The 23,884-nt window shown below is 43.0% G+C and overlaps 1 protein-coding gene across 1 annotated transcript in view; it reads left to right on the top strand.

The window, feature by feature from the left end:
• Nucleotides 1–23,884, top strand: part of PTK7 (protein tyrosine kinase 7 (inactive)) — a 128,131-nt gene that overhangs the window by 64,020 nt on the left and 40,227 nt on the right. The window contains exon 2 of the mRNA XM_084829038.1: nt 20,067–20,360. Within this exon, the coding sequence (XP_084685164.1) occupies nt 20,067–20,360 (294 nt within the window). The remainder of the gene's footprint in view (nt 1–20,066; nt 20,361–23,884) is intronic.

Here is a 23,884-nt window from a genome sequence, read left to right as displayed (position 1 = left end):
CTTGAGCATTACCTTACTGGCGTGTGAAATAAGTGCCACTGTTTGATAGTTTGAACATTCTTTGGTGCTTCCCTTTTTTGGTATGGGGATATAAGTTGATCTTTTCCAATCTGTTGGCCATTCTTGTGTTTTCCAAATTTGCTGGCATATGGCATGCATCACCTTAACAGCATCATCTTGCAAGATTTTAAACAGTTTAGCTGGGATACCGTCATCTCCTGCTGCCTTGTTATTAGCAATGCTTCTTAAGGCCCATTCAACCTCACTCTTCAGGATGTCTGGCTCTAGCTCACTGACCACACCGTCAAATCTATCCCCGATATTATTATCCTTCCTATACAGGTCTTCTGTATATTCTTGCCTCCTTTTCTTGATCTCTTCTGCTTCTGTTAGGTCCTTGCCATCTTTGTTTTTGATCATACCCATTTTTGCCTGGAATTTACCTCCGATGTTCCTAATTTTCTGGAAGAGGTCTCTTGTCCTTCCTATTCTATTATCTTCTTCCGCTTCCACGCATTGCTTGTTTAAAAATAACTCCTGATCTCTTCTGGCTAACCTCTGGAATTTCGCATTTATTTATTTATTTATTTATTTCATTTCATTTCATGTCTATACCGCCCAATAGCCGAAGCTCTCTTTAATTGGGCATATCTCCCCCTATTACTGTTGGCTTTTGCTTTCCTTCTTTCTTGGGCTGCTTCCAGTGTCTCAGCAGACAGCCATCTTGCCTTCTTGGTTTTCTTTTTCTTTGGGACGTTTTTTGTTGCCGCCTCCTGAACAATGTTGCGAACTTCTGTCCATAGTTCTTCCGGGACCCTATCTACTAAATCTAGTCCCTTAAATCTGTTCTTCATCTCCACTGCATATTCATGAGGAATATTCGTGAGCTCATATCTAACTGATCTGTGCGTCTTCCCTATTCTCTTTAGTCTGATTCTAAATTGTGCAATAAGAAGTTCGTGATCTGAACTACAATCAGCTCCAGGTCTTGTTTTTACCGCCTGCATAGATGTCCGCCACCTTTGGCTACAAAGGATGTAGTCAATCTGATTTCGGTGTCGACCGTCTGGTGAAGTCCATGTATAAAGTCGTCTCTTAGGTTGTTGGAAGAGAGTGTTTGTTATGCACAGTGAGTTGTCTTGGCAAAATTCTGTCAGCCTATGTCTTGCTTCATTTTGTTCTCCCAGACCATGCTTGCCTGTAATTCCAGGTGTCGTTTGACTACCCACCTTAGCATTCCAGTCTCCTGTAATGAAAATAACATCTTTGTTTGGCGTACTATCCAGTAGGTGCTGCAGATCCTCATAGAACTGATCTACTTCTGCTTCTTCAGCATCTGTGGTTGGGGCGTATATTTGGATCACTGTGATGTTAAATGGCTTACCCTGAATTTGAATTGAGATCATTCTGTCATTTTTTGGATTGTATCCAAGCACTGCTTTAGCCACTTTATTATTAATTATGAAGGCTACTCCATTTCTTCTGTGGTCCTCTTGTCCACAGTAGTAGATCTGGTGGTCATTTGATGTGAAGTGGCCCATTCCAGTCCATTTCAGTTCACTGACACCCAAAATGTCTATATTTAATCTTGACATCTCCCCAATAACCACATCCAATTTGCCCTGGCTCAGAGATCTTACATTCCAGGTTCCTATGGTGTGTTGATCTTTAGAACATAGGATTTGTCGTTCACCGCCAGCACCATCAGCCACTAGCCGTCCTTTCGGCTTTGCGCTAGCTGCGTCATCACATCTGGGGCTAGTTGAACTTATCCTCTGTTCCTCCCCAGTAGCATTTTGACCATCTTCCGACCTGGGAGTCCCATCTTCCGATGGTATACCGACATATCTCTGGTTGTACTGATCCATTTAGTTTTCATGGCAAGAATACTGGAGTGGGTTGCCGTTTCCTTCCCCAGGGATCATATTTTGTCTGACCTCTCTGCCATGACCTTCCTGTCTTGGGTGTCCCTTCATGGTTTAGCTCTTGACGTCATTGAGGTGCTCAAGCTCCAGCACCACGACAAGGTAACGATCTTTTTTGCTGAAGTTATAAACAAATACAATTAGTCAATTCCCACACAGCACCTCACCCATGCCCTACATTAAAAGTTGCTTACTAGAGCAACTGGAAACTTCACACTCCAGTGAAACCAGTGTTCTTAACACACACAGACTTGAATATTAAATTTTGTTTTTTGCATACAATTGTTGGGACTGCTAAGGTAAGCACAAGTAGTAGCAATCTCTTATTTGGTCACAAAATACTATGGAGCTAGACCTTGATGTTGACTCCTAAGTAACCTAATCAACCTTTTCGTGAGACTTTTAGGAGAGCCTTTTGTTCAAATCAGTAGTCATCTTATTCATTCCGTTCAAGTTTGTCTTGTAGCTTATGTTAGAAGCACATAAAGGTAAAATTTTCAGTCACGTTCTTAATTTCCAGTTTCTGCCTGATAGGCTGAGATGGTGAGATTTTCCTCTGAACAGTATTGTAAAAGTCTGCACTTGGTGCTTTTCACAGAAAATGCTATAGGATCGTCACAGTTAAGAAGTAATGTAAATGGCATTGACTTGGGGTGTGCCTTGAGTACCTTTGGCTGTTTAAGCCTTGTCTGTTTAGTAGCCAGGAATCTCCTAATACAAGTGTACTTTGTCACAAAATGCTGGAGTACTGCACTTAATTTGTCTACACTTATTCTTGTTGTCATGCAAGTCCAGTTTTAATGTCTGGTCAGTTCTTAATACCAGACTTCTTTGTTTCTCTCTCACATACATATAACACATATATACCATGTAGGAAAAATAGAACAGACAGCCCCTGCCCCAAGGAACTGAGTACAAGGGGCAGTGGTTTATTTTGGAGATGGGCTGAGGAAGAAAACTGTTTATATTAGAACATTGCACACTTCATTGCTTATGTAAGCAGTGTGAACACAAGCAGTGTTCTGTCTTGCTGAACTTGGTATAATTTGTTGTAGGGCAGGAAATGGGTGCTTCTAAGCTGCCTTTTCCTTGCTTCTACTAGCAGAGAAATGGCTGTTCCCCTTTCCCTGTCCAGGGAAAGCTGTGTGTGCAAGGGCTGCTGCATTTAGTATTAACCCCCCCCCCATCCATCACCCTCCACCCACACCAGCCCCAAGAAATACTTTGAAATAATCTACAAAGCTGTTCTGCAGAGTCTAAAAGGATGCCTTCTAGCCTAGTGCTATTCATCTCTGTTCAGATGATCAGCTTGTGGGGTGCATGAGTTGCATACACCCACATGCAGCCCCTTTGTTTTCTCCTTTGCATGACCAAGTGAATAAGCCGGGAAGCCTCACTTAACTTCAGCTTTGTATTATGCCTGAAGTGGGGAACTATGGTTAATGGCTTCTAAATAAGCCAGAATTTGAAGGCATGGTTTAAAGTTGGCTTATGAATCCTGGCTTCTTTGGAAGCCTTTAGCCATAGTTCTCCATTTGAATGTAATAGAAAGCTATGGTTAACTGAGGGTTGCTGATTTGCTCACTTGCTTGTGCAAAGGGAGGAACAAAGTGGTAGCAAAGGGGCTGCATGTGGGTGTATGCAGTTTGTTCATAGCCTGGCTTATCATTCAAGGCTTATCTTATCATCTGAACACTGCCCATGTCTGCATGTTTGCCATGGAAACCTGGTATCCTCAAAGCTAAAATGTGGGATGTTGCTTCTGCAGCTAGTTTGCATCCTTGCAAAGTATGTTTTTTAAAAAAACGTATTTATTGCTGTAGAGTAGTGGCTTTCCAACTTTCTATCTTCAAGGAACTCTTTCAGCATTGTCTCATCTGCTAAGGGACCCATGCACATCTGCAGAAGTTTCAGAGCCATGTTTTTGGGTGACTTTTCCGTTTATGTGGGGTACTGGTTAGGGGTGATTGGCCTTGCTGTTGCTGGAAGTGAGAGAGTATCCTAAAACATACCCAGCGTTCTTTCCAGCAAGCTACACAAATTAGGGGAAGATTGGTAGTGATGGGAAAGCTGTCCTTGGGGAAGCTTGTCTGCCATTACTACTCCTCTTACTGAGAAATCCTTGACAAACTTTGGAGGAATCCCAGTGTTCTCTGGAACACAATTTTAAAACTGCTGCTGTAGAGTGTGCCCTTGAGGCAGTACAGCATAGGTGAGTATTATTTTGGCTCTCAATGAGTTTTTGATGCCCACTGAAAAACACTACTAAGGTGTATGTTTTGTATTTTTTTAACGTTTCCAGTTCTTATGAGGTTAAGCTTGGAAATATGACTGCACAATGTTCTACTGGCTATAAAAATACAAATGAAAGTCTTGCATATCTTACTTTCAGATCTCATTATTTCCAAGCCTGTCTCATGAATTTAATGTTGAAACTAATTTAAACGTATGCTCTCATTTCCCTTTTGAAATTGAATATGTGTGTAGGACTTCCTGGACAATTTTCCTCCTACATATATGTTGACCAAAGCACTTTTAAATTTAACTCATATGTGAATGAAATCTTGCCCAGAAAATCTAGTGAAATCGTATTTAATTCAATATAGGACATTTCTAAGTAAATAAATGGGACAAGTTGGTTAAAAGATATCTGAAAAATACAGTTAGAATCAAATAAGATTCCTTGATGAAACAGCAAGCTTATTTTAAATTACTCTGATATAGTGTATGCCACATATGAAGGCATAAACAAATCTAACAAGATGCCTGCATGGTTAAATAGTAGAGTCAATGTACTTCATTGCCAACAGTTTGAGTGTGTGAACCATCATGCATTGCAGGGTCCCTGTCTGTTTGTTATCCTTTGTTTTTAATCTCTCTTACTAGATATATTAGATGGCAAACATTTGGTGCATTAAAATTTACAGTGAAATTGATATGCTGCATTGCTAATTTCGCATATGTATCTTAATATAGGAACATGTGTTTCCGTTTGCTGTGTAGCCTTGAGATACTTAAGCAGCCTTTGTTGTTTAGGCAACAGCTGCTGTGAATTGATGGATAAACAGGGCACCATTATAAGTCATTACTATGGGTGTGCAGCAGCTGATGATGGAAACTGCCTCTGGTATTCCTCTGTCACCAGTATGAGAGAATTAAACCTTCACTGTAGGTTGGGGGGGGGGGATTATCTCAAGGAACACTGACTAGTAATATGGGATTTGAGGTGTGTGTGAAGGGTGTTTGTCATGTGGCTTGGCTCATCTATTGTCAGGACGGTTCTTTTACTAAAGTATAATTTGCTAGGGTTTGTCCATAAAGTTCATGGGACATCTTGTTTGCACCAGTTCTTCCAGGATGGTGCACCATAACAAAAATGACATTGGTTGTTCCTGGTGGATCCTCCCTCAGGGAAAGGTTTATATTGGAACAGTAAATTGTGGACCTCCAGATGTTGCTGGGCTTCAATACCTATCACCATTGGCTATACTGTCTAGGGCTGATTGGAGCTCTGCCCTAGATAGGCAACATCTGGAGGGTTGCAGGTTCCCCACCCCTGCATTAGAAGGTCTTCAGGTCTGTCATACTTGAAGCTTGCTTAAAAAAACACTGGCAGTGAAATCTTCTGCATATTTACTTGGAAATATCTCTGACTAGGCCTGTTTGTACATCATGACAGCCCACCATGCATTAATTTACCCTTGGGAGCTTTGCGTTGTGCCAGGCACCATTTTTGCATGGTGTCTATGGGCATCCAGTTTGCCATGGGTTGTCATTTATTTATTTATTTCATTTCATTTCTATACCACCCAATAGCCAAAGCTCTCTGGGCGGTTCACAAAAATTAAAACCAAACAACACACAATAAAACAATTTAAAATATATAGAACATTAAAACCACAATATAACAATACAACCTAGCAGCAGTGCAGGAGTTTAAAACAGCAAAGCTAAAAGTTTAGAAAGCTAAAATGCCTGGGAAAATAAAAAGGTCTTCACCTGGCGCCGAAAGGAGTACAATGTAGGCGCCAGGCGAACCTCACTAGGGAGCTCATTCCAGAGCCGGGGTGCCACAACAGAAAAAGCCCTCCTCCTAGTAGCCACCCGCCTCACTTCCTTTGGCAGGGGCTCACGGAGAAGGGCCGCTGATGATGATCTTAAGGTCCGGGCAGGCACATCATATCATGCGAACCCATATCATGCGTTGTCATATCATGCGAACCCATGTGGCAGGGGTTACTTGAGGTTTAGACAGCATTCAAATAACTCTAAAACAAAGCATCGGTTATTTGAGAGTTATCTAACCCTCAAATAACCACTACCTCCTGGGTTTGCACGACATAACAAGCCACGGCAACCCAGGCACCATGAAAAAATGGTGCCTGAAGGCACTCAGCATGACTCAACAGCCCCTGCAGGTAAAGCCACGGTGGGCTATCGTGTTGTGCGAACCAGGTTACTGAATCCAGTGGAACTTACTCCTAAGTGAGTGTTTATAGGGTTGCAGACTAAAAGGTTGAACCCTACATTGCAGCCTAATCCAATTCGGAGAGAAAATTGTTGCATTGTTAGTAGGCTAGGAAGAGATGTCTGAGGTGGGGAACGTCAGCTGCATTCTTTTTGACTGCAGATATTTTACCATCTCCCTCTTTGTTAATTCTTACATGTTGTGATGTTTTGTATTTTATGCAGTACTAAATCTTTTGGGGTATTACAAATTTGCCTTGTTATTTTCAGCCTTAATAGGTGATGGATACATAGTTCAATTGACCTTTCAAAAGGGTGAGGATAGACTGGAGCTGTTTAGTGGTTGAGAAGGTGATAAAGTAGAGTCCTGTGATAATACTGGTGGTTTGGGAGTTGCCAATGCAGTTAATACATATGGTAAAACTTTGTTTTGCATTTGTAAAGCCAATCTGATATAAGCCGATCTGATATAAGCCGACTTCATGTGGAACTTTTGTGATGTTTAAACTTTTATCTTAATGAGGGACAAGACTGCCATCTTGAGTGGGGAATTCTCAGAATAATGTCTATAGTTGCATGTAATGTTGGCTTATTTTTTATGTTTTGCTACCCTCTGTCAGGAAGGGATGCAAACTCTAAAATAAGGCATCCAGCTTAATCGGCCTGACTTGAAAATGCTATCTGAACATGCATAGGATTGCGCCCTAAGTTACTTAACGCAGAAACACTGTTCAAATACCTAATAGATGTATTCCATTTTAAGCAAAAATCTGTTTGAAGTATTAGCCCATTTTCTTTATGGACCAATTCTGTTAATGTGTCCATATGAGTCGATTCTAGTACTTTAAATAACATTTCCCTAGTACTTTTTAGTTGCTGATTTCCAATATTTTGCCAACACAATCTTTGAGCCACCAAAAGATTAGCAATCAAATACACCTGATTCACGTTTTGGGATATCAGTTATATATTAAGCAATATTAATAAAACATTCAAATTAAGCTCCATCATTGATTCTATTTCATAAAAGATTTGCCTCCAATATAACTGTGCTCTAGGACAACTCCAAAAAACATGTAATAAACTATATTCTTTAGACAGTAGTGATCATTAGTCTAGCTAGGGAAATTATCTTTGGTGTGCCTACATCCTTTCTTGATGAATTAATAGCAGGAGCATTCTGAGATCAGTACATGTTAGCTGGCTGTAGCTGAACTTTGATTCCTTGGTGTTTCAAAACTGAAGGCTGTGACTAGCATTGCAAAGAACACATTAGCAGTACAGCCATGGCTAGGCAGAGGTATGGAACAAGTGATGAGTATCTGTCTGGTGCCTGGCTATTTGAGTTTCACATACCTATTTGTGGCCCCCCCAATCAGTTTCCTTTCATCAAGTATATTGTAACATACTTTGACTTGGGAGGTGGGGAGTTGCAGTAAAGGATCCAGCAGCAATTTTATGCACTCTTCTGGTGTTAGTAGGCAGGGAAGGAAACTCAGGAAAAGATAAGGCAAAGGGAGCAGGAGAAGGGGTGAGAGGGAAGAATGGGGATGATCATGATTGGCTTCAGCTGGGGCCTGGGGCATCTGGCCTGTAAGTAAAGTACACTTCTGCAGTGATGTGTGGAAAGATCATTTAGGTTTTGCCTAGCCCTTTACCACATGAGGGAAATGTTAAAGCATACACATAATCTGTTGCTTACCTGAAGGTCACACCAGCATTAAAAAGGGTTTTGAATCAAGGGGATTAACAACAACAAAAATCCCAATTCTGTTAAAACCTCAGAATTTAAAAAGCCAAGTGTAAGTTATGGGATAAATAACCCTAAGGGAGAGACCATAGCTCAGTGGTAGAGCAAGCAGAAGGTCTCAGATTTGATCCCCGGTGAAGGGGCTTGCGTAACTCAGTGAAGCCATAAGCTATGCCGTGCAGGGCCACCCAAGACGGACAGGTCATGGCGGAGAGTTCTGACAAAATGTGGTCCACTGGAGAAGGAAATGGCAACCCACTCCAGTATTCTTGCCAAGAAAACCCCATGGAACGTATCACAAGGCTAAAAGATATGACGCTGGAAGATGAGCCCCTCAGGTTGGAAGGTGTCCAATATACTACTGGGGAAGAGCAGAGGGTATTTCCAAGTAGCGCCAGAAAGAGTGAAGCGGCTGGGCCAAAGCCGAAAGGACACTCAGCTGCGGATGTGTCTGGTGGTGAAAAGAAAATCCGATGCTGTAAAGAACAATATTGTTTAGGAACCTGGAATGTCAGATCAATGAATCAAGGTAAGCTGGAGGTGGTCAAACATGAGATGGCAAGATTGAACATCGACATCTTGGGAATCAGCGAACTAAAATGGACAGGCATGGGCGAATTTAATTCAGGTGACCATCATATCTACTATTGTGGGCAAGAATCCCATAGAAGAAATGGAGTAGCACTCATAGTCAACAAAAGGGTGGGAAAAGCAGTACTGGGGTACAATCTTAAAAATGATAGAATGATCTCAGTACGAATCCAAGGCAAACCATTCAATGTCACAGTAATTCAAGTCTATGCCCCAACCACTGATGCCGAAGAAGCTGAGGTTGATGGGTTCTATGAAGACCTACAACACCTTCTAGAACTAACACCAAAAAAAGATGTCCTTTTCATCATAGGGGATTGGAATGCTAAAGTAGGAAGTCAAGAAATCACCGGGATAACAGGCAGGCATGGCCTTGGTGTACAAAATGAAGCAGGACAAAGGCTAATAGAGTTTTGTCAAGAGAACATGCTGATCATAGCAAACACTCTTTTCCAACAGCACAAGAGGCAACTCTACACATGGACATCACCAGATGGTCAATATCGAAATCAGATTGATTATGTCCTTTGCAGCCAAAGTTGGAGAAGCTCCATACAGTCAGTAAAAACAAGACCTGGAGCTGACTGTGGCTCAGATCATGAGCTGCTTCTTGCAAAATTTCGGCTTAAATTGAAGAACGTAAGGAAAACCACTCAACCATTCAGGTATGACCTAAATCATATCCCTTATGAATACACAGTGGAGGTGAGGAATAGATTTCAGGGATTAGACCTGATAGACAGAGTGCCTGAGGAACTATGGACGGAGGTCCGTAAAATTGTTCAGGAGGCAGCAACGAAATCCATCCCCAAGAAAAAGAAAAGCAAGACAGCAAAGTGGCTGTCTGATGAGGCTTTACAAGTAGCTGAGGAAAGAAGGGAAGCAAAAAGCAAGGGAGAAAGGGGAAGAGATATCCAACTGAATGCAGAGTTCCAGAGAATAGCAAGGAGAGACAAGAAGGCCTTCTTAAATGAACAATGCAAAGAAATGGAGGAAAACAACAGAATGGGAAAGACTAGAGATCTCTTCAAGAAAATCAGAGATCTCAAGGGAACGTTTTATGCAAAGACGGGCATGATAAAGGACAAAGAAGGCAGGGACCTAACAGAAGCAGATGAGATTCAGAAGAGGTGGCAAGAATACACAGAAGAACTATGCAGGAAAGATCTGAATGTCCCTGATAGCCATGATAGTGCGGTCACTGAACTTGAGCCGGACATCCTCGAGAGTGAAGTCAAGCGGGCCTTAGGAAGCATTAGTAACAACAAAGCTAGCGGAGATGACAGTATTCAAGCTGAGCTGCTTAAAATCCTAAAAGATGATGCTGTTGAAGTGCTGCATTCAATATGCCAACAAATTTGGAACACTCAACAATGGCCGCAAGACTGGAAAAGGTCAGTTTACATTCCAATTCCAAAGAAGGGCAACGCCAAAGAGTGTTCAAACTACCGCACAATTGCGCTCATTTCACATGCCAGCAAGGTGATGCTCAAAATCCTACAAGCTAGGCTTCAGCAGTATGCGAACCGAGAACTACCGGAAGTACAAGTGGGGTTTCGAAGAGGCAGAGGAACTAGAGATCAAATCGCCAACATTCGCTGCATCATGGAGAAAGCAAGAGAATTCCAGAAAAATGTCTATTTCTTCTTCATTGACTACGCTAAAGCCTTTGATTGTGTGGATCACAACAAACTGTGGCAAATTCTTAAAGTGATGGGAGTACCAGACCACCTTACCTGTCTCCTGAGAAACCTGTACGAGGGTCAAGAAGCAACAGTAAGAACCAGAGATGGAACAACCGATTGGTTCAAAATTGGGAAAGGAGTACGACAAGGCTGCATATTGTCACCCTGCTTATTTAACTTATATGCAGAGTACATCATGAGAAATGCCGGGTTGGATGAATCAGAGGTTGGAATTAAGATTGCTGGGAGGATTATCAACAACCTCTGATACACAGACGATACCACCGTAATGGCAGAAAGCGAAGAGGATCTAAAGAGCCTCTTGTTGAGGGTGAAAGAGGAGAGTGCAAAAGCTGGTTTGAAACTCAACATTAAAAAAACGAAGATCATGGCATCTGGCCCCATCACTTCCTGGCATATCGAAGGGGAAGAAATGGAAGCAGTGACAGGTTTTACTTTCTTGGGCTCCAAGATCACCACAGACGGTGACTGTAGCCATGAAATTAAAAGACGCTTGCTCCTTGGGAGGAAAGCTATGGCAAACCTAGACAGCATAGTAAGAAGCAGAGACATCACCTTGCCGACAAAGGTCCATCTAATCAAAGCTATGGTTTTCCCAGTAGTAATGTATGGCTGTGAGAGCTGGACTATAAGGAAGGCTGAGCGCCGAAGAATGGATGCTTTCGAACTGTGGTGCTGGAGAAGACTCTTACGAGTCCCCTGGACTGCAAGGAGGTCAAATCAGTCCATCCTAAAGGAAATCAGCCCTGAGTGCTCATTGGAAGGACAGATACTGAAGCTGAAGCTCCAATATTTTGGCCACCTAGTGCGAAGAGAAAACTCTCTGGAAAAGACCCTGATGCTGGGAAAGACTGAAGGCAAAGGGAGAAGGGGACGGCAGAGGATGAGATGGCTAGATAGCATCACGGATGCAATGAATATGAACTTGAGCACGCTCCAGGAGAGAGCGCAGGACAGGAAGGCCTGGCGTGCTATGGTCCATGGGGTCATGAAGAGTCGGACACGACTGAACGACTGAACAACAACAACAATGTCCAGGTAGGGCTAGGAAAGAATCCTGCCTGAATCCCTGGAGAACTGCTTCCAGTCAGTGTCAACAATATTGGGCTAGATAAACCAATGGTCTGACTTGGTATAACACAGCTTCCTATATTTCTATCTTACTCCAGGCTAAATCTAGCGTTGGCTAAATTTCATACAGAATTTATTGTGCTTAATGCATTTTGGAATGCTTCCTTCCTCAGGAGCTTATACAAGCCATTTGATCTCCTGCTCTGAAATACACGAATGTTCTTACTTCTGAGTTGGACTCGATGGTCTTATAAGCCCCTTCCAACCCTACAATTCTATGATTCTATGGATACTCGCTATAGTTGAAGTCATGTGAGAGTGTAGTTGAAGTCATGTATTTCTCATGTAAGAGCAATAGACCAACTACAACGTTTGCAAGTATCCAGAACTAAGAACATTCATGTATTTCAGAGCAAGAGATCAAATGGCTTATAAGCTTCTGAGGAAGAAAGCATTCCTAAACACGTGGAGCTCAATAAATTGTTTTCTCGAGCATCCGGAACTTGTTTCCCCCTTCTTCACCGTCATTCACAGTGCTCTTTCCCTCTTCGCTTCTGCTAAATTTTATACAGTCAAATTCCTTTTGGCTCATTTTTCATGTGTTTAGGAGAATATCCTGACCTTGCGTCCTGGGAGACAGAAAACACAACTTAAAAGAGTCTCCTTCTGACGCCAGCTCATATGGAGTGAAGCCATGATTAAACTAACAGCTGTTGCTGGGTACAGCAGTTGTATACTATCAATGTATAAATTGTACATTGAAAATATGGGGAAATCTATAGTGGAGTTTGCAGGGATGTAGTGACATCATAAAACAGTGCTTGGTCCTCTAATGGTAAAGTGCCTTTAGTATTGTGTAGATGTGGACTTGGGGGGAGTAGGCACAGAAGACTAGTGGAACAGATATTTTAATTGCAGAATAGTAACTCTAGTAATAGCTGGGATATCGGTAAAGGGAATTTTGTAACACATTATCAACAAGCAAAGACCAGAGAAGCTAATCTCAAGATTGTAGTCAGCTATGGAATTTCTTTAGCAAAGTAGTAGTGGAAGTAGGTGTTATCATTTCTGTACAGAGGGCTAACATTCAGCCAGGGCTGAGTCAAACGTGTGTGTGTGTGAGGGGGCACTTTTCGTGAACATTTTTATCTGCATCAAGGCAGGCGCACATACAGTGATTTTTGTTTTTTGCACACAGTGATTTGGGGGGTGAAAAATTGCAAGCACAATTCAGGAAGTAATGCACTTGCTCTGAATTGGCATTACTTGCCCTCCTTACATGTGTCACCACATAGCTAATCTGATTGGATATATGATATTGTGATGTCATTCCTTTCACTCCATGCTCCCCAATTGGTTGGGACCACTGGGAAGAAGAGCCTTTAATTATAATGGAAAATAGTACCAAAGCATCAGCAGATCAGGAAAGCAGTGGCTGTGAATATGATCCAAACCATGTAGGATTTTTAAAGGGGGTGGGAATTGTCTCTCCCCATCCCCCATTGTGCTACTTTTGAACCTGAAAATCGAAATGGGAAAATGTTCTGCCCAGCTCTGGATTCAGCAAGATTCAAAAGCACTATCAATAATCATGAAAAACAGTGTATATTAAGAGCCTTTGTTTCTTAAAAACCATAGCACTGCGGTCAATAGTTTAAATAGTTGCATACTGCATCATTGTTTATTTTTTAAGTAAAGAGATTTGTGGAATGGGATGCTGGCTCTGAATTGTTAATTAATAATACCACCCAGTGTGATGAAACAGTGAGCTAACCAGGTTTATAGATAGAACTGACCCCCGTACACCACCATACATGCACACGCCTTTACCAGGTGAGAAGTCTGTTCACATCCTGAGAAGAAGCAAGTAAGAGAGAGAGCTCATTCTGGAGCTGAATGAGATGGAACTAACCTGAGGATAAACAGGAAGTGATGGGAAGACCAGCACCTCAAAGAAGATGGCTGTATGGGTGGGTGAATAGGGGAGAATTTTAGACCCTATGAACTAAAGTTAGGAGGGCATTGGGGGAAACTGTTGGGGGGCATAAATTATGACAGGAATATCCTCCAGAACACACACACATTTTCATCCAAATATTTGATGTGTGAACTGTGATCAGACACTTCTTCCTTAAATATGGAATTATGTTTAGATACATCCAGTTATCTATGTATCAAATGATTGATGCATCAAACTATCAGTTTCTGGGGGAGAAAGAGGGGTGTGCACAAGAGATGCATATATCCAGTTATGAAATGAGAGGTCTGTTTCTAAAGAAACTAGACAGCTGCATGTTAGAAGGATCTGGCCGCTTGTCAAGTACCAACATGAAAGGAAGGAAGGGAGGAGGAGGAGGAGAGAAGTTAGCTGCTGATCTTTACCAGCTGTTACTGAAGAGCTGGATACCCAACATTTGTAGTGGTGACCGAATAATTTGAAACTGCCTTCATGCACTTCCTGTCTTCTCTGCATTTAGAATTTCAGAACCTTTAGTGTTCGTAGGCTCGTTTGCTAACATCAAACAAAACTCCCTTGATGTAACAAGCTGTGGAGTAGAAGCAGCAGTGTGCCATTTCTTATGCTATGTGTTTTCCTCTTTAAAAATGATGAGTATTTTATGTATAAGCCTCTTAGCATCTGTCTCCTATCTGACTGACCCTGAAATTCCAAGCCACTTTGGCCTTGTTCCACATGAAAGCTCATTCCTGAGGACTGAATTGGATGGGGAGCAGCAACTGTTGAATTGCCCTTTGTTTCCCTTTCTGTAGCCAGCTTGTAACCTGAGGAGTGTAAAAATGTGCAGCTATTTGTAGGCTCTGGCTTGGGAGTACGGGCTGTGCAATCTCTTAGGTAGGGAGCTAGTCTGATTCTGCTAGATATATTCACTGAAGCTATTCCCACTGCAGTGCTATCAATGGGCATGTGCCTTCAGAACTAGCCACGTGACCCAGCTGCACTCTCCATGTCAGCAGCGTGACCGAAAAGTCCCAGGCGTGGATGTTTGATGAGGTAGAAATTGTGCAGCCTCTGCTTCCTGCCATTCATGCTTTTCATTGATCCTTTTCCTGTCTCTCCATTCCAGCTGCAGTCACTCATTGATTCAGTTGGAACACTCCTTCCTTCCTGAAGTAAGGGGAAGAGGGACACTCTACAACACCTAAAGCTGTCCTGTTGGCTAAGGTCCCATCTGCATTAGTAAAGCTGTTCTGCTGATTAAGGTTCCTTATGCATCACAAGTAACAGCTGGTTTAATTGAATACTACTAGTGGAAGTTTATCATCATGCAAATTCACTGACACTAGTTATTAGCACTGATATTGCTATATGAGTAATTATCAAGTTAGTTCTCAGGTCAGGGTGGGGTTTGCCTGTGCATATGGTTGTGTGTGCATAAGTTTAAGAGATCAGCTCCTAAATTGATTTGTAATCCAGCAACATGTCTATGGACACACTGGAGTAGAAATGACAAAGATAATGGTATTCCACTGGGATTAATTGTTGCTCGTGCATGTGAAGCCCTAATTAATGTGGCTGCTAGGTCTCTGAAACCAGATCTCCCCTGCTCTGGAAGGAAGAGATTAAAAGCTGCACATCATCTTTCACGGTTACCACTTAACAAATTGACTTAAAGATGGAATTGACAGCGCTGCAGTGGGAATGGCTTCTGATCTTTTAAAATCAGGAATTGGCTAGTTTGCTAACATATAGCAGCTGAGGCTCCAGGAAGGACTTACCCTCTATTTCCTGTCCTTACTGACAATCTGCAGTGTCTACCATCACCTGCCCTCTTTCTTTGGGTGGTGGTAAGGATTGGGCCCACTCTTTAATGTGTTACCACTACCTATTGAGGCAGGAAATGTATTCCTCCCCATCAGCTGCAGTGTGTGAGTGTGTGTGTGGGGGGGGTTGTAGGGGGCTGCTATTCCTTGTTCTTTTCCCTATGGGTGGCTGCTGCTCCTAGTTACTATCTAGTGACAGTTGTGTGATGCAGCTGCCATTGTAGCTGGTGTCTGGCCACCCCCATCTTGCAGATGGAGGGGAGAGGTACTGCAGGGGCCACCAGAAAACATATTGCTGAGGACCCTCATAAACTGAAGCTGGCCCTATTTTTATGGGTAGTGCTGTCCTGGTCTTTCTGGCTTTTCCTCATCTCTCACCCTAGGTAGAAGACATTATTTGAATAAGATCTGATCAAAGTAGTACATTCTCCAAAGCTGCTCTACTCTGTGTACCCAACCCCTTTTTCTCTATCATCTTATTTAAACTCAGCCTGAAGTCCCCCTGCTTAAAAGCAGCGATGTCAAAGTCACTGATAAATTGCAGTCAAAATGGAGCTCAATTTCTTAAATATCTGATCAGTGGGTTCCTCTTGACAAATTGCAAGATAGGTCTGCTATAAAATAAACACTAGAGATTAAGGCCTTTAGTCTATCCTCAGATATGATGCAGGATTATTTTCCAAGGGTTATTTCATTGCAAAATATCCCAGCTCAGCTATAGATGCACTGAGTATCCTTGGAGAAGTTACACTGTCAGTCACAATTTTTTAATCTGTAAAATCAGTTTAGGGAGCAAGCCTATGCCCCCTAGACAGCGGATAGACAGCCATAGGATTGGTCGGTTCCCAGAGAACTGCCTCCCCACCCCCTCCCCTGCCGCCTCGTAGGCGGCGCAGATTGTCCCTGAGCTCCACGCTCATAAGAGCAGCGAGGGAAAGGGGGCATTCCTGGGGGTGGGGAGTTCATAAGTGCCGGTACGACACTTCCTATGTGTCATCCGGCCTCCTCACCTTTGATGACCCGTGGCTAGATATCTGTAATTGGCTGTCTAGTGGTGAATGCAGAGTGGCTGGAGCGTGGAGGAGAGGATTCCCTCCACACTCCTCCCGCTGTGCATTGGATAGGTGGTTGCCTTCAAGTTCGGAGGTGCCTGTCTATCGGCATAGGATTGCTCTCTTAGAAAATTACAGTGACCCACTTCAGAGGGTGATCATCGTGAGTGTGAAAAAAGATCAAGGTTATGTAACACTTTATACATTAGACAGGCTCCATGTAAATGACAGATTAGATTTATTACTCCTTAAAAGTAACTTTGTCTAGACACATCCACTCCTTTAGTGCTGGGAAATGTTGCCAGCGCTGCTCATCTCTGATACCTTATTTGCTCCCGTCAAGTTGTTCCTCTCCATCTTGCACCTTGAAATGCATTGGGCAGCCCTCCTTGTCTCTCTGATTCTTCAGAGTCATCAGCCTAATGGGCCAGACAGAGGAGAGAGATGTGTTGCCTCACTGCCCCAATATTGTTTACCTCTGGCTTTTTAAATCACTTTTTAAGGAGATTTCTGAAGCTTCAGACTTGTGATTTGCGGGACTGCTAATAGGATTTAAAGTTGCCTTTCAGCCTCTCGTGCTTCAAGTAAAAAATTCTTACTATTTTAACATCTTCAGTCTCCCAGGGGTTTAAAAAAAAGAAAAGTGTACTGGGAGAGATCTTGGCCTGATTGGTATGTCAGAAGGAGCAGGATAGATCCTGGCCAAAAATGCAGGAGCAGCCAATACTTTACGAAGCCTAGAAACTGTAATTTAAGCAGGATGTCTCAAATTTGAGAATGTGAGTGGCTATAACTGCAGTCCTAAGCATGCCCTGGGTGAGTACAGATGACTGTTAGAAAACAGAGGGACTTCATTCCCGGAAAATTTGTTTTCAGGTTGAGATGCCAGCTATTCGGTGGAAAGTGAGAAGTCTGGCTAATTCTGTTACTTCCTCAAAAAGCAAATCTAGGCAAAAATGGATGGTGTGCCTTGTATTAGTTCCGGAATTACTGTGAACATGCATCTGCTTACTTGCCTGGGATTGTGTAGTACTTGTGACATGCATCTTGCATTTCTGTGTAAGGGTACAAAGAAAACCCTCAGCTTTGACTTGTCCTGAAAACATCTGCTATGCATGTCTCTCTTGTTATCTTCCTGCACAGATTTTTACTGCAGCAGCTGAGGAAAAGAGCCATAGGCTATGCCCATTCCTGTTTTATATCTGTTTATTGGCCAGATCAAAGCACTGACTTTCAGTAAACTTTCTTCAAAGGGCATTTATATGTGTGGAAATGTTGCCCCCTTTCCTCTTTTCTGTGACCCTCTTTTGAAAACGTTAAACACATGAGCTTCAGGGTAGATTGCTTCAGGTAGTTACAAAATGATGGACCCCCAATTGGAAGGAAGCTTTGGAATTTTCAGAGCTGGCATTTTGAAGACCATGTGATGGTTCTTGGAGATTTTCGGCTGCTGTAGAATGGCACTTCTGGTGATTTTTACAGCCTGCAAGTCTAGCCTCTTGAATTGCTCTGAGTTCCATTTTTCAGATCCAAAGAATGGCTCAAACCCACTTTAATGCAATAAAGGCTAATAATAATTTTCTCCCTTCTTGTTTTTCAGTGAGTGCAACAAATGCACCATCGATTCTTTAGTTGATTCAGAAGGATCCAAAAATCTTTCCACAAAGTAGCTCTGTCATCTCTGGGATCCAGACACCTTCATGGGGTAGCATTTCCATTGTGAGGAAGACATATTTTCCTAGCGCTCAAAATTCAAAATACTGTTGCTGGAAAAATGTGCTTTCCCTGAAACCCTTTCCATTGCAATGAAGACTATATTTGGACCCGTAACATCACTAGTGATTGGTGATTCTCTTTTACTCCAAATTAATCTTTTACTTTTTTTTGGTAACCTTTAGAGGTAGTACCCTCCCCTGCTGTACTACTCAAGCAGCAGGGAGCTCCCTGGATCTTCCAGGAAACAAAGCTGGCAAATGACAGCAAGGCTGCCACTACCTTCTCCTTTCTGCCCCCTCTAGCAGTGCTCCTTTTTCTTGAACCTCTTCAGTTTGTTGAAACCTGCACATGTCTCCTCTCCAGTACTGCGGCATATACCTCCTCCTAATTTTAATGTTCACTTTCTGCTTTTAATAATGGAGACACAAATTTGATAAGGTTCTTGGCAAAACCCTTCCCCACCTAATAAGATTCTGCCTTGTGTTAACTGAAAATACTGTTAGACTGGCTGGGGCATGCCGGGTGTTGTAGGACTTCTTTCTGTCTAAACGTGCATAGTATTGTGCCCTAAGGGTTTTTTCCTCCAGGTGACCATCCCTAGTAAGCATGTTTATTAAAGATGTATTAAAAATATCCATGCATACACACAGTCTTTTTATTTGTATACTGTGTGTGCTTGTGCTTGCAAACAGGGTTAATTAAAAACAAAAGTATACATTAGCCAAACCTGCTAAATTGGATCCCAATTTAAGACATCAGAAAATGTTCTGATTCAAAACTTTCTAGAAAGCCCGTATTGCTGGTTTTGAAGTGATCTTGCAAAGAAGAAAAATGCAGTTGCACTTCACTTTGCAGGATTGTCTGAATAAGCCTTTGAATTCTGGTAGTGTGTTCCACATGTGTGAACTGGGGATGCTGTGAGGTCCTCCACCATAGGTTTGTGATCTACCAAGCATAAGAGAGTAATTTGCAGCCCAGCTATGGCGCCTTGGCTTTATAGCTTAGGCTATAAAGGCTCCTGCTGTTAGGTCTGGCAATTCTCAGTTTTGGTGTCCAGGTGGTGGCCATCTCATAAGCACTTCAGGGCCTTGTTAAGGTATATATTTAACAATAAAACTCTTCTTTCCACATAAAATTATTCCGTTCTGAATTTACAAGTTAGAATAAAATGCTTTCGTGTGGGTTTCACATTACAGCAGTGTATTATACACTATCCTAGACAGTTGATGTTTGTACCCTGATTTGGAGGGGAGTGAGTAAGGGAGTCTTTGTGCTAGGACCTATCTTTTTAGAGCTCCAACTCTGTTTATATATCCTACCTGGATTTGTTGTTGTATGGCCTTTATGTAAATGCCATACTTGAAAGGCAAGATAATGATACGTAATCATGTAGGTAGAGCATGGTTTCAGGGATGACAGCATGCTGTTTAAACATAGTTTGATGTCCAAAAAGTGTTGGTGGCTTGCTGATGGAAAGCCATTAGAAGCCTGCTTTTGTATCATAAGAAGAAGTGACTCAGCATAGTTTTTACACAGGCTGTAGCAATTACAGCCTAACATTTTCAGAAGAACTTCACAGTCCAAACTGATAACAGCTGATTGGGCATCATCCTCATTGGGCCCAGTCCATTGCTTGTGGCAAGTGTGTACTCTGTGCTGGAGAGGCATCTTCTAATAGCTTGGCTCTTAATGTTGACAGAGAGAAAGAAGGCTTTGAGGGACTTTGTAGAAGTAGAATTATAGTATAAATGCAATTCTCAATGATCATAATCCTAAGGATTAGAAATTTAGCTCTTCTTTATAATGACTGCTGAGATTCTTAGGATTCTAAAACAACTATATATGGCTGATTAAATGCACCTTAGAATGTGTGTAGTAGTTGAGCTTCTCTTCCTCTACTCTTTTTTTTAAAAGGGTGTGAGACGTTCTCCCCTTTTCTTTTTCCTCCTCCTCCTTCAATACTTCCAGTGATGGGGGTCTGATCTTCTTTTTCTTGTGTTAATTTCAGCTGTTGGATCTCAAGCTAAGATATCCTTCACCAAGGAGCCGTATTCCCAGGATGCCTTGCATGGTCGCAGTGCCATCTTGCGCTGTGAAGTGGAGGAACCAAGTGACACAGAGTTTGAGTGGCTACAGAGTGGGGTCCCTGTTCAAGACACGGAACGCCGTTTCAAGGAAGGGAGCAATCTTCAGTTCACCTCTGTTGACCGGCAGCAAGATGGTGGGAATTTCCAATGTGTGGCCAGGAATGTAGTGACTGGAGAAGAAGCTCGAACAACAAATGCATCTTTCAACATAAAGTGTGAGCACTTTGTTTACAAACTGGGCTTGCTCGGTCTGACATCAACATTGTTTAATCCAGTCTGACATAAAGGGGCTGTTCACATGTAACTGTGGCAAATCATGGATTAATTAACACATGATTTGCTGCAGTGTGCCAGGCGCGTTCCACAGCCTTTTTGAGTATTCAACCCACAATCGGGTCAATTGGGGGCTGCTACATGACATCCAGACCCGGACACTATGGGTTAATTGGAGGTTGAACAACCCACAATTAATCTACAATTAGTAGTTAGGCTAACTGTGTATTGTTTAACCCACAGTTAGCCTATAGTGTCCAGGTTTGGGCCTCTCACATCCACATGAATATTCAAAATGGCTGTGGAATGCATCCCACACATGGCATGGCAAATAATGGGTTACTTCACCCATGAGTTGCTGCTGTTACATACGAACTGGGTTAATGAAGGGTGGGGAAGAAGAGATGCAACAAATGTGTTCTTCATTTAAGCCAACTTACCATCTACCCTGAATACTAAAAAAGAAAGGTCTTTGCCTGGCACCCAAAAGATAACAATACAGGCACCAGGATATCCTCCTTGTGTAGAGCATATAGTTGCATCAGTAGCCTTGTAGGTAATGACTGATCCATACTTTCCAGGCTTTGTGCCCTCCTTAATTAAAGCTGTGGAAGAGAGCTGCTACCTCTTGTGTTGCCATCTCTGGTATGAGAACTGAAGCTAATGGAGTTTTTGACTTAATGGCAGTTTTGAGTATGGTGACTGTTCAGCCTAAATCTTTCAGAGAGCCTCAATATCAGTGACACTCCATTATCTAAATTTTAGAGAATCGGATGTTACTGGTATTGATGCTGTCTGAAGGATTCATCATTACCAGGTCATTAGTAAGAGAAGGTATGTTGGTGGCTAAAGTGCCTGAAGAAACATTTCATGCTATTTGTAAGGAGAGAGATTCAAGAACTTGTGCAACAATGTGAAGTATAGTGTAAGCTAGAAGTAGGGAATGTCTTGTTTTTTTGCCTGGAATCCACGTTACTAACAGGTTACCCTTTTTTGTGCATAGTCACATAAAGGCCATAAATGTATCAGTTGCACACTGACATATGTGCACTTCATATGATATGGCACACATGTACACAAATGCATGCCATAAAACATGAACCTGCACTTCTTTCACCATATTACAGACATACCTTTGTGTGTTCACACACTCTCTCCACACACACACACACTCTCTCTCTCTCTGTCTTAATCGAGCTGGCACAGGAATGTGCTTAGCAGGCAGCAAGGGAAAGGGGTAGTGGGGAAACCTTTGTTCTCCCCCAGGTAAGCAAAAACTGCAACAGAAGAGTGGAGCTACTCTCTTGGCCCAGAGCCTGGTCCAAAGGCACATGATACAGTCACTGTGCTGAAGCTGAGCAGTTCTGGATCCAGTGCCTGATCAGAGGTTGCTTGAGAACCCAGTACATGCTCCTTCAGCTCCACGGAGGAAAGGTGGGATATAGATGAAATGCATAAATATCTGCCCATAAGCTACAGCAGCAATTTTTTCCCCGAGGCAAGTAGTCGTTGAAGAAAGCAGTTGCCACTTGCTAAAATGGTAGCACTTATGGCTCTGTTTTCAGTAGCCTGGTCCCTTCCAAAAGCACGGTCATCACCTGAGCTGAGCCAGCTCTTTGATGAAACCTTATCCTTGGTTCAGGGTGAGGCCAACCTAAAAGGAGCCATAGGGGATTTGCAAGGAGCCAGATGTAAGCAATGGAGAGAGTGCTTGGCTTGGCCTGCCTGTTCGGGTTTAGCACCCCAGGTGTAAATCCTCTGTCTGGCACAGCTAATGTTTGCCTTTCTCTTCTCCCCCACCCACCCCATGAATTTTGCTGCAAAGCCATAAGGAATGCAACGACCTCATTAGTGGGCCAGCTGTGCTCTTGAAGTGAGATCAGATAACATACAATGGCCCCCACCTGCTGTCTCTTGGCTTGGCATGTGATCGCAGAAAGTCAGGCTTGGAGATGGCTCAAGACTCCTGTGATGCTCCTAAACAAGGGCAAGTGCTACATGTGACTGAAGCACTTGTACATAAAGGCGTTTGACAAGAGAGCCTAGTGTTCACCCCATCTCCCACTATAATAGGGTAGCTCCTTGGAATATCTGTCACCTAATTGCCTGTCCAGGGGAGGTGGTGATTTGGCAACCATGCAGAACTGAAAGCATCTTCTGTTGTTGTTGTTGTTGTTCAGTCGTTCAGTCGTGTCCGACTCTTCGTGACCCCATGGACCATAGCACGCCAGGCCTTCCTGTCCTGCGCTCTCTCCCGGAGCGTGCTCAAGTTCATATTCATTGCATCCGTGATGCTATCTAGCCATCTCATCCTCTGCCGTCCCCTTCTCCTTTTGCCTTCAGTCTTTCCCAGCATCAGGGTCTTTTCCAGGGAGTTTTCTCTTCGCATTAGGTGGCCAAAATATTGGAGCTTCAGCTTCATTATCTGTCCTTCCAATGAGCACTCAGGGTTGATTTCCTTTAGGATGGACTGATTTGACCTCCTTGCAGTCCAGGGCACTCGTAAGAGTCTTCTCCAGCACCACAGTTCGAAAGCATCAATTCTTCGGCGCTCAGCCTTCCTTATAGTCCAGCTCTCACAGCCATACGTTACTATTGGGAAAACCATAGCTTTGATTAGACGGACCTTTGTCGGCAAGGTGATGTCTCTGCTTCTTACTATGCTGTCTAGGTTTGCCATAGCTTTCCTCCCCAGGAGCAAGCGTCTTTTAATTTCATGGCTACAGTCACCGTCTGCGGTGATCTTGGAGCCCAAGAAAGTAAAATCTGTCACTGCTTCCATTTCTTCCCCTTCTATATGCCAGGAAGTGATGGGGCCAGATGCCATGATCTTCGTTTTTTTAATGTTGAGTTTCAAACCAGCTTTTGCACTCTCCTCTTTCACCCTCAACAAGAGGCTCTTGAGATCCTCTTCGCTTTCTGCCATTAGGGTGGTATCGTCTTCTGTTAGGAAACGTTAAAATCCATCTGGAGATCTTTCTGAGTCTGACCATAGGCCACACTTATTAGTTTCATTACATAAGCAAGAATGATACAGGTTTGCAGTGCAAATAATGTAGCTCAGCTGTAACTTCCCAGTGCTGATCAAGTGCAGTCATGCAGAGGTGGAAGCAATGTTGCATTCCTGTACTGACCCTTTGACACCTGGTGTTGGATATATGGAGGCTTCAGTTTCCAAAGTACTATGGAGCAGTGGTCTCCAAACTGGGGTGCTCGAGATGATCCATTGGGGTGCGCAAGCCGCCTGATAATTGAGCAGCCTCCTGCTGTCCTGACAAGCTGCCATTGTGTGCAATGATGGCAGCAGCAGAGGCAGCAGGGTGGGAGTGGAGCCGAGAGGGAAGCTCCGTGGCATTTCTCTCTCTGCTCCAGTCCTATCCAGCCTCTGCCACAGCCACTGAGAGCAACTGTGCCAGTCTCTGCCAGGCACGGCAGAACAAGGCCAGTTGCCTGCTCGGCCGCAGCA

This window comes from Heloderma suspectum, chromosome 1, assembly GCF_057233095.1.
Source record: "Heloderma suspectum isolate Gila_16-S chromosome 1, 16-S_ref, whole genome shotgun sequence".
NCBI classification, from domain to species: Eukaryota; Metazoa; Chordata; class Lepidosauria; order Squamata; family Helodermatidae; genus Heloderma; species Heloderma suspectum.
Note: the sequence above shows the minus strand (reverse complement) of the source record. Positions and strands in the feature narration are given on the sequence as shown.